The sequence below is a fragment of the Vipera ursinii genome (genome assembly GCF_947247035.1).
Source record: "Vipera ursinii genome assembly, chromosome: 5".
NCBI lineage: Eukaryota > Metazoa > Chordata > Lepidosauria > Squamata > Viperidae > Vipera > Vipera ursinii.
Genome location: NC_139518.1, coordinates 80,654,453 through 80,667,977, shown reverse-complemented (window position 1 = coordinate 80,667,977; position 13,525 = coordinate 80,654,453). Strand labels below are relative to the sequence as shown.

Here is a 13,525-nt window from a genome sequence, read left to right as displayed (position 1 = left end):
AGGACTCAGGGCAGTTCACAGGGCGAGTTAAAAACAATACAAAAAGAGAGAATAAAATACAATTAAATTAATACAAGCCCACAAAATTAAGATAACATTAAAATCGAAATTTAAAATTAATTTAATTTAGTTTAATTTAATTTAATTTAAATGGACTAGACATCTTTCTCTTTCCCTGATCGATCCTTTGAATCATTATTTTGAAAAAAAAGGAAAAAGAAAAGGAATAGAGGTTTAGAGGATTCAAACAGGATAAAGACCAAATCAAGTATTATTAAATCTTTTTACTGAAACTAAAGAACACTTGCCTTTTCACTTGCTGTGGAACCAAACAGACTTCCACCTCCAAATTCATGGCGTATATTAGAGAGGTCCGTGCTGTGTAGGAGTTTTCAAGGTGTTTTATGTGTAAGCAAGCACAAATCACCTTATGCATGATTGTTAATTCGCATAAAATAGAAGGTGGGGGAAGTGCTCAGAAAAAAATAAAAAGCTGGATGGTGTTAAAAGAAACAATGTGACAAGCGCTGTCAGAAACAGGAGTACAATTTTTCTTGGGTTCCAGCTGTTAGTCATAATTCTCCTAAAGTCAGGTTGTTAAAATCACCTGTAGTTTTCATTCTTTCCACAATACAAAATAAATGAATAGTGAACCTCCTCTACCACTGTTGCACTATTTTATATATGTAAGAGGAAAACACATTTCAGTATGATTGAAGAGGCTATGGTTGACTTGAATAATTGTCACTGGAGAAAGCCAGGATAAGTCTGTAGGTCTGTAGCAGAAAAGATTAACCTCTGTCTCCACTGAATGAAAAGACCATCCTGATCACCTGGTATGTTTTGGAAGACAGGGGCAGTCTGGGTTGACTGGAAGGATAGCCTGAAAACTCTCCAGGTGTGGCCTTAGGAGACTAATACGATCCCCTCCCCTTTCTGTAAGCTGATAAACAGCTTCTTCCACCTCCTATAGATGGCACGGAAAGAACAGCTCGAAAGAATGCTTGGGAGTCAAATAAATTGTGACCGAATAATCTCACTGAGGATGATTTGTGCATCAAAGGAGGAACCCACTTTGAAGGGAGGAGTCAAATCAAGGGCTCTGAAAGATTTGGTGGTCTTTGAAGGTGTTTAGGAGACTTCCCAGTTATTCTGTGGTTTCTGGAGTGGCTCCTAGCAATATATGTGATTGCGATTTCACTTCCATACATACAGAGTATAGAGCAGGGGTAGGCAACCTTGGCTCTTTTATGGCTCATGGACTTCAACTCCCAGGATGGCTGGCTCAGGAATTCTGGGAGTTGAAGTCCATGAGTCATAAAAGAGCCGAGGTTGCCTATGACTGATGGACTTCAATTCCCAGAATTCCTGAGTCAGCATAGCTGACTCAGGAATTCTGGGAGTTGAAGTCCATGAATCATAAAAGAGCCGAGGTTGCCTACAACTGATGGACTTCAACTCCCAGAATTCCTGAGTCAGCATAGCTGACTCAGGAATTCTGGGAGTTGAAGTCCATGAGTCATAAAAGAGCCGAGGTTGCCTACCCCTGGCGTAGGGTTCTCGCATCGAGGCTGCAATTCTTGAGGCGGCCGCCACGGGGCAACAAAGAGAAACGCCCCACGAGATCCGGGACATCTAGACCTGTAGTAAGTAGCCTGCTCGTGCTCATCTCGTTTGCGTTCATCTCAGCCAAAGGCTGCCTTCAAACGTGGAGACGGGAGGACGTTTACGGGCACCTCCTGGAAGTTTCGCTTCAATTTGGGTCCGCAATACACTAGAGGACCGCTAGATGGCAGAGCAGCGCTGAAAGGGAGGCGGGGACGAACCGGTTGCGCCATCACCCAAGATTAGATACCACATAAAGCCCGGTTGGTTGCCTTGGCGGCTTCCTCCTTGAGGCTACAAAAAAAAAAATGTCAACCTCTCCAACTTTCCCCGCGTCATTCCCGGAAGCGGCCTCGCGGAGCGCTTTGGTCTCTCCAGCTCCGCGCTGGGGAAAGCGACGGCTTCGGAGGCATCCTGCGCGCTTCTGCTTTTGGCCAGGCAGCTTTTCTCCTCGACGGGCTCCGTTTCTGCAGCCCAAGATTCGCCTGGGAGAACCGGGTCTTCCTCCCGCAGAGCATCCTGCAGAGAAACGCGAGGGAGCTGGGAAGCAGGTCTGATTGGGAACCCCATCTTGAGGTTGGGAAAAGTCCTGGCTTGAGCTGCGCCGTCTTGCGGTGTGCCTCCTCGGCTCTCGGGGTGCCATGGCCAGTCCATCATCACCACCACCACCCCGTCCCCCCCCCCCAACCCTCCAAACCTCACGATGGAGGGGGGAATCCAAGCCAGCCAAAACAGCCAGATTGTTGGGGGCAATAAGCTGACTTTGTAATAATGCCGCTTGGGGTGTGTGTGAAAGCCCTAATAAGCAGGCATATACATAGAATGAAGGCTACTGCTAAGCTTGTAAGCCGCCCTGAGTCTTCGGAGAAGGGCGGGATATAAATGTAATAATAATAAATAATAAAAAAAGGTTGATTCAGCCTTCCATCCTTCCAAGGTAGGTAAAATGAGGACCCAGATTGTTGGGGGCAATTAAGCTGACTTTGCAATAATGCCGCTTGGGGTGTGTGTGAAAGCCCTAACAAGCAGGCATATACATAAAATGAAGGCTACTGCTAAGCTTGTAAGCCGCCCTGAGTCTTCGGAGAAGAGCGGGATATAAATGTAATTAAAAAAATAGAAAAAAATAGGGCTCTTGCCAGGAGTAAACTCAGCCAATGGCCAAAGTCAGCTAGAAGGCGTGCGTAAGCCACGATCCCACATCTCGGGTCTCTTTCCTTCCCGTTCAAGGTGCTGCTGCGTGATTCGGGATGGGGTCGAAGCTCTCCGTGGATGACTCTGTCCGTGTCGTCATAGTTGGAGGCGGCTTCGGAGGGATAGAAGCTGCCCTCCTCCTGCGGGATTGGGGGATCCCCTTCGTCCTGGTCGACATGAGAGATTCCTTCCACCACAATGTGGCTGCTCTGCGGGCTTCCGTAGAGAGCGGTAACCTGTCATCTTGGGATTCCCTTCATTTCTTCATGTCTTCTCCCAATGTAGGGCTTTCTAGATCAGGGGGGGTCTTCAAACTTGGCAACTTTTCAGACTTGTGGACTTCAACAGCATTGCTGAGGAATTCTGGGAGTTGAAGTCCACAAGTATTCAAAGTTGCCAAGTTTGAAGACCCCTAGTCTACTCTAGATGTTTTGAATTAGAACTTCCTTTTGTCTCTAATATGGCTGTAATCCCAGAGATCTGGAAGACACCAGCTGCTGAAAAGTTTGTTTTAGGAGTAATTGGGTGATCTCCAACTTCATTGGATAGATTTGATGGTTCTCAAACGTTGGGGAAAACGAAACATGAAGGCAGATTAAAGTAGCAAAAGGTCCATTTCTTTGTGTAGATTGGACCAGCGGTTCGTAAATGGGAATACTTATGCCACTAGTAGGAATCAGAAGTTATCTAGGCAGGGCACGCAGGGTTAGTCATTTTATTCTGATTGTATTTACGCCTTGAAAGATTAGCATAAATGGTTAAATGCAAATAAATGCTAATACATTTTCTCATTAAAAGTGTTTGTGTGGTATTATTTCCACACCGCGAATTGATGGGACTTAGGAGATGAGAACCTGAGAACCTGCAGGCTTTAGATGTGTTAAAAGTTTTGTGGAGGTTTTTGACTCCCTGCTCTTTAATAGTGACTATTGATTCAATTTTTTCTGCATAATTTTATAGGATTTGCAAAAAAAACCTTTATCTCCTTCTCTGAGACTTTCAAAGAGAGTTTCCAGCAGGGCAAAGTAGTTGAGATCGATTTGGAGAAACATCAGGTCCTACTGAACGATGATAATGTGAGTGCCTCTAAATTAAAGGTGTTAACAACTGTGAAAGGGACGCGGTGGCTCAGTGGGTTAGGACGCTGAGCTTGTCGATCAGAAGGTCGGCAGTTTGGTGGGTCGAATCCCGAGTGCCGCGTAGCAGAGTAAGTGCCTGTTATGCATCCCAGCTTCTGCCAACCTAGCAGTTCGAAAGCACGTCAAAATGCAAGTAGAAAAATAGGGACCACCACGGTGGGAAGGTAACAGCGTTCCGTGCGCCTCTGGCGTCTAGTCATGCCGGCCACATGACCACAGAGACGTCCTCAGACAAGCGCTGGCTCTTCAGCTTTGAAACGGAGATGAGCACCGGCCCCTAGAGTCGGAAACGAGTAGCACGTATGTGCGGGGGGGGGGAACCTTTACCTTTACCTAACAACTGTGAAAGAGTTACACAACAACTGTATCTTCATTCTAATATTCTTTCTTAGGTGCTTTCATTTTCTCATCTGATCCTGGCCACTGGGAGTGAAGGGCCTTTTCCTGGGAAGTTTAATGAACTTATTAATATGGAGATGGCTATTCAGGCTTATGAGAACATCGTCAAGGAGGTGGGTGTGATTGGTAGAAGGGAAAGGGGTGTTCTTTGCTTGCCTTTTTCCCCCCACGAGGTGTGTATTAGTGAACTTTTCAAGGGACCATCTATGGCTGGTTTATGGTCTTTATATAATGCCTGTTATTTATTCCAGTATTTTTTTTGTTTAGGATTATATTTTAAAAAAATATGACTTGGGCTTTCAAATTAGCCAACTCATTTCATTCAACTTAGAAAATGTATATAATCACCCAACTTATGTAATCATGACTCTGAGCTATGTACATCAAGCTAAAAAAAATTAACTAAAATACAGGTAATCCTAGACTTACAACCATTTGCTTTATTGACCATTCTAACTTACAACATTGAAAAAAGTGACTTGCGACCATTTTTCACCCAACCATTGCAGCATCCCCATGGTCACATGATCAAAATTCAGATGTCTGGCAACTGGTTCATATTTATGATAGTTCCAGTGTCCTGGGGTCATGTGATCATTTTTGCAACCTTCTGACAAGCCAAGTCAACGGGGAAGCTGGATTCACTTAACAACCAAGTTACTAACTTGAAAACTGTAGTGATTCAGTTAACAACTGTAACAAATAGGGTCAAACTCACGTAAAAAATGTCTTGCTTAACAACAGAAAATTTGGGTTCAATTGCGATTGTAAGCTGAGGACTACCTGTAAACCATACAAAGTCTAGGAAAAGAAACTAAATCCAAAGCCAATGTACAGTGTCTAATTTTATTCAGCCTGGAAAATTCACTGAGGCTGGGGTTGAGAAATTGCCAGCCAGGCTGGAAGGGAGGGTAAAGCAAGGGCCTAACTTGGAGTCCTTGTGCAGTTCCAAGTGAAATAAGCTTGACCTCCTGCAAGGTCCATGAAGCCTTGTCTGGTCATTCCCAGGGGAAGACAAGCATCTGGGAAGATTCTTGTAATAGAAGTGGTAAATAATAGAGTTACTGATTTTCATTGTTCATGAGTGGCTCTGGCTGCTTGCAGCTGACAGTAATCCATGTAAGCTGCACTGGAATCACTGAGCCTTTATTCTCTGTGAGTACATATAGGTTTAAATCGTTATCAGCATGCTTCATTTATGCTGAAGATGCCACCCTGGTGTGTGGAAGTGAAGAAGACCTAAGAAATGTTATTACTCTGTGTGACTACACAGAGACAGTTCTAATCTAATGCAATCTAATCTAATTTGTATATAGATGAGCATCACGCCTGCAGTTAGAATTTGTGTGAAAGAGCAAGTTAAGGCTTATCCCTCTGCCTTGAGAATTTTGGATAATTTGGTTGAACATAGAATAGACAATATATATCCTGAATGAAGAACAAACATTTTTTTGATCAAGGCTGCCAAGATTTCTAAGTATCAGTTCCCTTTCCAGTTAGAGAAAGGATTCCTGTTGAAATAACCTCTCTGAAGCCACGTGTTATGTAAAGTAATGGAACCCTGCACAGTATGACTCCATTTTGTTTTTCCTTTCTGTCTTGAAAGGTGGAAAAAGCTGAGCGGGTGGTTATCGTAGGAGGCGGTTCTGCTGGGGTTGAAATGGCTGCAGAAGTTAAGACAACACATCCTAACAAAGAGGTACAAAGTAACATCCTATTGCTCATTCACTCTCACCTTGTTTTGAAAATTAAAATTCCTTATTATCTAGAGCAGGGGTAGGCAACCTCGGCTCATTTATGACTCATGGACTTCAACTCCCAGAATTCCTGAGCCAGCCATGCTGAGGAGAAAGGGAGAGGTTTCCATGCTTAGTCATGCTGGCTCAGGAATTCTGGGAGTTGAAGTCCATGAGTCATAAAAGAGCCGAGGTTGCCTACCCCTGATCTAGAGTCAGTAGAGACAAAATGAACCGCTACAAACGGTTGAGTTGACCAAAAGAAAGAGAATAGATTGGATGCACTTTTTGAGATATTGCCAAATTATACATAAGTATGAATTATATTAATTCAGTGACTAAAGCTTGTAAGCCGCCCTGAGTCTTCGGAGAAGGGCAGGATATAAATGGAATTAAAATAAAAAAATTAATAAAAATAAAATATTGGATAAGTACCGTATTTTTCGGACCATAAGATGCACTTTTTTCCCCAAAAGTGGGGGGGAAAACGAGGGTGCGTCTTATGGTCGGAAGGTGATCTGTATGGCCAGCCCCAACCTCCGCAAGTGGAAAGCAAGGGAGATTGCCAGGAGCACGAATCGGCACATGCTGAGAAACGCCGATCTCACGCTCCTACACTCTCCCTCGCTCGGTTTCAGCTTCCTTTGCTACAAGAGAAAGCAGGCTGAAACGGAGTGAGGCAGATTGCCAGGAATGCGAATCGGCTGATCTCGCGCTGCTGCGATCTGCCTCGTTTCAACCTGCTTTCTCTTTTAGCAAGGGAGGCTGAAACCGAGCGAGGGAGTTTGCAGGAGCGCGAGATCGGCTGATTCGCATTTCTGGCAATCTCCCTCACTCCGTTTCAGCTTGCTTTCTGCAAGAGAAAGCCGGGCTGCAGGGCCGCCTCCGCGGGTACTGCTCTAATGCAGAGAGGGAAGGACAAAGAGGGAGGGAAGGAACGAAGGAAGGAAGGAAGGAAGGGACAATGAGAGAGGGAGGGAGAGAAAGAGAGGGAGAGAGAGAGAAGAATGAATTTTTTTTCTTGTTTTCCTGCTCTAAAAACTGGGTGCATCTTATGGTCCGAAAAATACGGTAATTGAAACTTTACTGTGCCTACCCCTTGCCTTCAGCATCGTCTCACTATTTATTTACCAAACACTGACAACCAGCTTTACTGTCATTTTCTCAAGTAGCAAGCCTCTTGAAGAGTGATCAATAAAGACTAGGATAAAAAAGTTGACAAAAGCAAAAAAATCAAGGCCGATCTTTAAGACTTGTGAATGCTGTATCTGTACTTTGTTCTGGAATTGATACGTTTATCTGTGAAAGGACTCTTTTTCCCTTTCAGATGTCTGGTTTGATACATACAGGCTATTCTTTAGGTGTCTGTATGCAAAAATTTCTCTTCATTATTAGCCAAAACGTATTTGGCAATAATAGCAAAGATACATAGTTTACAATATAGTCAGAACTTTTTGGAAACATTTGGTCAGTGTAGAATAATAATAGATATTTCATGTGTTCTGGCTACATACTGTACTTATTTTTTATTTTTTGTTTGCTCCTAGTTCTGGACCATGAGCATGACTGATTATGGTCCTCAGCATGCCACCCAAGAGAGAAGTCTTAAAAAACGTAGCTCCCCATGTTTTCAGAGAGTTCTACCAGACTTATTTTCAAACAAATACTTGTGGGACTGGAGGCTAATACTTAATAGATGTGAATGAATGCTCATATCCATTTTTCCTACTATCCACTTTGTCTAATTATTAGTGTAATTCTTGTGAATAACTGAGTTATAAAGGGATCCGAGTACAGCTTCTCATGTAAGGCCGAAAAGTGCAATCCATTCTTTTTTTACTACAGTCCTGGAATTTCTAGCCTGTAACATTTAAGCTTCATCTCTTCACCAAAATGTCGCAGAACTTGATGGATATCCGAATTTAGCTTCAGAAAAGCACTAGTCTTCTCACGGTGAAGCCACACCATGACATCTGGAAAATTACATGGCTTTCAGTGGCAAAAACAAGTATCTACATGGCTGGCTGGGGAATTCTGGGAGTTGAAATCCACAAGTTTTAAAGTTGCCAAGGTCGGACACTCCTAATCTATAATGATCTTGCAATATGGCAGTGGATGTTTGCTAAATAACTTTCATCAACTGAACATATTAATATTTTATGTTCTCAGGTCACACTTATCCATTCAAAAATGGCACTGGCAGATAACGGACTGCTTCCCAGAGTCAGGGAGGCACTGAAGGAGACTCTTACACAGGAGGGAGTGCATCTCTTGCTGAGTACTGAGTTTTGTTATTGGTCTAACATTTTTTTCAAGATCACTAAACCCTAAAGGTGTTTTTTCCCACTGACAGGGAACCTACAGTAAGGTTGCCTGTCACTGGAGGCTCTGGGTTTTGCTGTGCATTTAAAGGGATATGTACTGCATTTGTTCTCTGTGGGACTCAAATAACATATCCCTAACAGACTACCAGAGATCAGAGGCAGATTTATTTGACCTTTTCAAAATGTTACATGTGAAAGACCTGAGGTGATTCAGTTGGCAGTTCCATTTCACAGATTGTGGGAGCGCAAGAAGAGGTAAAGGTTCTTTAAGGAGTGGCAACAGCTATGATGTGCATGCTTAGACATGTTCTGAATACCTTTTCCCTGTTGGAATTTTGATAGCTGTAGTCCTTAGATCTCCTAGTAAAGCAGCCGTCAGCTTATCTTTTTTTCTCTAGGTGAAGTACTGTTAAGTTATAAGGGCCATAGAATTGAGTCAGTTCCCCTTTTCTCCAATTTCATGACATTTATCCCCTCTCTTCTTCCTTGGATGATACATCAGGAAGATCAAATAGGGGATGGGGTTGTACAGGTAATCCTCAACTTACCACAGTTCGCTTAGTAAACATTCAAAGTTACAACAGAATTATAAAAAGTGACTTTTGACTGTTTTTCACACTTGGGACTGTTGCAGCATTCCCACGCTCACATGATCAAAATTCAGATGCTCGGCAATTGGCATGCATTCATATTGATTGCAGTGTCCGGGGGGAGGGGGCACATGATCATGTTTTGTGATCTTCTGACAAGCCAAGTAAGTGGGGAAGCCAGATTCACTTAACAACCATGTGGCTAACTTAACTGCAGTGATTCATGTTAACAGCTGTTGCCAGAAAGTTTATAAAACGGGGCAAAACTTGCATAAAAACTGCAATGCCTCTGCTTAGCAAAAGAGGTATTGGGTTTAATTGTGGTTGTAAGTTGAGGACTACCCGTGGTGTGTATTATAAAGCAAAGCAATTTTGTTTCTCTTCACGCATGCAAGATATAATCAGCAGCTCTAGCTGAGGCAATTGAAATTAAAGCAGTGGTTTAGATTATCCTGTTAGGATGGAAAAAGGAGATGGCAAGGTGTTGCCAAATTAGAGTTCTGTTGGTCGTATACGAAGCAAGAAAAAAGGTAATAGGTGATCCCTAAAAAACTGAAAAATCTTTGAATCCAGTAGGTAATCCTAATTTGGCAACACCTTGCCATCTCCTTTTCCCATCCTAACAGAATAATCTAATCCACTGCTTTAATTTCAATTGCCTCAGCTAGAGCTGCTGATTATATTTTGCATGGGTGAAGAGAAACAAAATTGTTTTGCTTTATAATCGGGAGAAACAGATAGCACTAAAGCAGGGGTGTCAAACTCAATTTCATTGAGGGCCGCATCAGCATTGCGGTTGCCGTCAGGGGGCCGGATGGGTATGGCCAGGTTGGGCATGGCCTACTGGGTGGGCGTGGCTAGAGTGCATATGGCCTACTGGGTGGGCGTGGCCAGCTCTACATCATTCGCATCAAGGGTGCCTATGGGGGCCTGGGCAGGAGTGGGACAGATCTGGGGGTCTCTGGCAGAAGGAGGGTCTCTGGGACAGGGCCAAGGCAGTGGGGGCCGTTCCCTCACTGTTTCCAGGATGGCTTCGCGGGCCGCATGAAACCACTTCGCAGGCCGCATCCGGGCCTTGTGTTTGACATGTCTGCACTAAAGGATAGAAAGCTGGATATTTTTAATTAAAATTAGCATGCTCTTAAGTAGTACCTTAAAGCCAAAGTAGTTATTATACTTTCAAAATTCAGTGAAATGCAATGTCTTTTTTTTGGTTCTCCTAGATCAGAAAGTTTCTAATCTCCATACGCTGACCTTAAACCAATTCAAGGAGAACATGATGGTGAAAACTGATAAAGGTACTGAGGTTACTGCTGATCTGGTGTTTCTGTGCACCGGAATAAAAATAAACTCTTCAGCATATGGCAGTGCATTCAGTAAGTTAATTTTCCCCCTTACCCTTATTCTGTCCACAAATACGTAATCGTTGCAGGTTCCATATTCTGTTTCTAGTTGTTAATTCTGTCATTGTTTCAGTAATTTTTTTAAATGATTATCTTTAATTTTAATACTGAAATCTTTTTAAATGAACATTTGGAAGATTATTTAGTCGGCCTGCTGACTTGCGTCCGTCATTCTTTCGGTCCAATCCACATTACAGGGTGGTGGTTGTGGAGAAAAGAGGAGGAGGGTGGTGTGTTGGATAGGTTTGGCGCCTTGAGTTATTTGTAAAAATAATAAAAGGTGGGATACAAATAAATAAAAGCATTTACTTGAGCAGATGTATGCATATATATGTATCCATAATGTTAGGGTATAGAAAAAAGCATAGTGATCTTTGTTTAAATAGATTTGCTGTAATTGTACAATGATCCAGCACATTTTTCAAAATTGAGACTTCCATTGAATAAAGTAGGCAAACATAGAGCAACCTCTACCTTGTTTGGAATGCAAATAGTTTTTTTCTAAATACTAAAAAAATCAAAAGAACGATGACCCATACAATCCCAGTACATATAGCCTTTTGCTTAACATTTGACATTCATAGATGATTTCCTTGTGTCTATGCTTAGGAGACCAGCTGGCAAATAATGGTGCTTTGAAAGTGAATGACTATCTTCAGGTTGTGGGCTATGATAATATCTATGCTATTGGTGACTGCTCAGATGTGAAAGAACCAAAGATGGCATATCATGCTCAACTCCATGCAAACGTTGTAGTGACCAATATTATCAACAGCCTGACTCAAAAGCCTCTGAAAACTTATAAACCAGGTGAGACTGTGAATTACATTTTTTTTGCCTTTCAGAAGTGCACATCCTTAACTAAAATGCAACACAAACAGTTCCTTGCATCTAATTCTAACGGTGTTTTGAAGCTAGCACTGCAGAGAGATAATTAGACTTGGTATACTCTTGTGCTGCTGTTTGATACAATATTTTTTTAATCAGTTTCTTAATCAGGATGGATTTTTGTATAGGAAAATAGAATAATGAATCAATACATAAATCAGTTGTTGGCACGGCTTGTTATACAGCTCGTACTCTGTAAGGGCCGTGATGGCGCAGTGGTTAGAACGCAGCACTGCAGGCTAACACACTGCTCACTCCAGGAGTTCGATCCTGACCGGCTCAAGGTAGACTCAGCCTTCCATCCTTCCGAGGACCCAGATTGTTGGGGGGCAATATGCTGACTCTGTAAACTGCTTAGAGAGGGCTGTAAAGCACTGTGTAAGCGGTATATAAGTCTAAGTGCTGTCGCTACTGCTACAGTGTTTTACTCAGCATTTATAGAACAGCATTGCTATTTACTAAAATACTCAATTATAAATAGCATGTAGCAGACCTTAAAAAAAAGGAGCACCCCCCCTCGAAAAAACCTCTTTCTAAAGAGAAAATTAAAATAATTAATACAAATACTAAAGTTCATATAAGTACCGTTGGTACTTCAGCCTAATATCTTGGCAATCTCCTGAAAAGTATTAAGCAAGCCAATTTTTTTTAAAAGGAATCCATACAAGAATTATAGAAATTGAGTTACTGTAGCCAAATGTACTCTGGCAAGTTCAGATGCCGAGTTTCTTTTTTTGTAAATAATCTTGTGTTTCCTCTTTAGGATCACTTACCTTCCTGATTTCCCTAGGAAGTAATGATGGAGTGGGACAAATCAGTGGATACTATGTAGGGCATCTGTTAGTGACTGTCCTCAAAAGTAAAGATCTTTTCATCTCAAAAAGTTGGAAGAAGATGCATCAGCAGATGCCATGCTAGAAATGGAACTGCCCTAAACAAAAACAGAACTGATACTACCTGTAGTAATGCTTAGTTTGCTAACATTAAATCATAATTGTCCTTAAGAAACTAAGCAAAAAAAACCCTAGATAGTAGATCTTGGCAGAAACTGTATTTCACATTAGACTTTGGAGTTGGTTTGTAGTTACTCAGCTAACATGGAGATTGTAAAATTGACCTGAATTAAAGTTTAAATGGAAGAAATGATTATCATGCAATTGTAGAACTCAAAACAAGGGTGGGCTAATGCGTCCTTAAGTAACACCAGCTGCCTGCAATTAGTGCAGGTTCGCATCCCACCAGGCTCAAGGTTGACTCAGCCTTCCATCCTTCCGAGGTAGGTAAAATGAGGACCCAGATTGTTGGGGGCAATTAAGCTGACTTTGTAATAATGCCGCTTGGGAGGGCCCGAAAGCCCTAATAAGCAGGCATATACATAGAATGAAGGCTATTGCTAAGCACATTGATTTGTGCTTCTTAGATTGTAAGCCGCCCTGAGTCTTCGGAGAAGGGCGAGATATAAATGGGATTAAAAAAAAAAATTCAACCTCAGATATATCTACACACTGCACACATGTTGGTGTGCTATGGTCTGCATAAGTACTCTTAAATGTTCTTTAGCACTGTAATTCAAATGCTTACAGCAGACATGTCAAACACAAGGCCCGGGGCCCAGATCCGGCCCGCAAAGTGGTTTCATGCGGCCCGTGAAGCCATCCTGGAAACAGTGAGGGAACGGCCCCCACTGCCTTGGCCCTGACCCAGAGACCGTCCTTCTGCCAGAGACCCTCAGATCTGTCCCACTCCTGCCCAGGCCCCCATAGGCACCCTTGATGCGAATGATGTAGAGCTGGCCACGCCCACCCAGTAGGCCATATGCACTCTAGCCACGCCCACCCAGTAGGCCATGCCCACCCAGGCCACGCCCACCCGGCCCCCTGAGGGCAACTGCAATGCTGATGCGGCCCTCAATGAAATTGAGTTTGACACCCCTGGCTTATAGGAATAGAGTAATGGGGGGAAATACCAGTACCCTGGTTAAGGTTTTGGAAAAAGTAGAACTGTAACTAGCACTGAATATACTATTAAGGGGGCTCTCTGTGCTGAAGCAGTACTCTGTAAAAGAGTATTTAATTGTCCTTCCCTCCCTCCCTCCCTCCCCATCATTTATTCATGCCAGATTCTCTAATATTTGCTTGTACTAGTAAAGTTCAAACCAAAGCCAGCCTTGCAGAGCTCTCCTCTTCCTTTGGCAAATACTAATCAAAATGTTGAATTTGAGAATATTAACAGAAGTGTCTTCTTCTT

The 13,525-nt window shown here is 42.7% G+C and overlaps 1 protein-coding gene across 1 annotated transcript; it reads left to right on the top strand.

The window, feature by feature from the left end:
* Nucleotides 1–2,834: 2,834 nt before the first annotated feature.
* Nucleotides 2,835–12,629, top strand: AIFM2 (AIF family member 2). Its single transcript, XM_083364822.1, has 8 exons — nt 2,835–3,030; nt 3,760–3,875; nt 4,331–4,450; nt 5,944–6,036; nt 8,243–8,351; nt 10,211–10,363; nt 11,000–11,200; nt 12,042–12,629. The coding sequence occupies exons 1-8, from the start codon at nt 2,856–2,858 to the stop codon at nt 12,194–12,196; spliced, it is 1,122 nt and encodes a 373-aa protein (XP_083220948.1). The 5' UTR covers nt 2,835–2,855; the 3' UTR covers nt 12,197–12,629.
* Nucleotides 12,630–13,525: the final 896 nt, after the last annotated feature.

Excerpts from the sequence above, each read along its gene's own strand:
- AIFM2 (XM_083364822.1), top strand. The coding sequence starts at position 2,856 with ATGGGGTCGAAGCTCTCCGTGGATGACTCTGTCCGTGTCGTCATAGTT. Across the intron at positions 3,031-3,759 it reads GCGGGCTTCCGTAGAGAGCG|GATTTGCAAAAAAAACCTTT; the intron begins GTAACCTGTCAT and ends ATAATTTTATAG. Across the intron at positions 4,451-5,943 it reads ATGAGAACATCGTCAAGGAG|GTGGAAAAAGCTGAGCGGGT; the intron begins GTGGGTGTGATT and ends CTGTCTTGAAAG.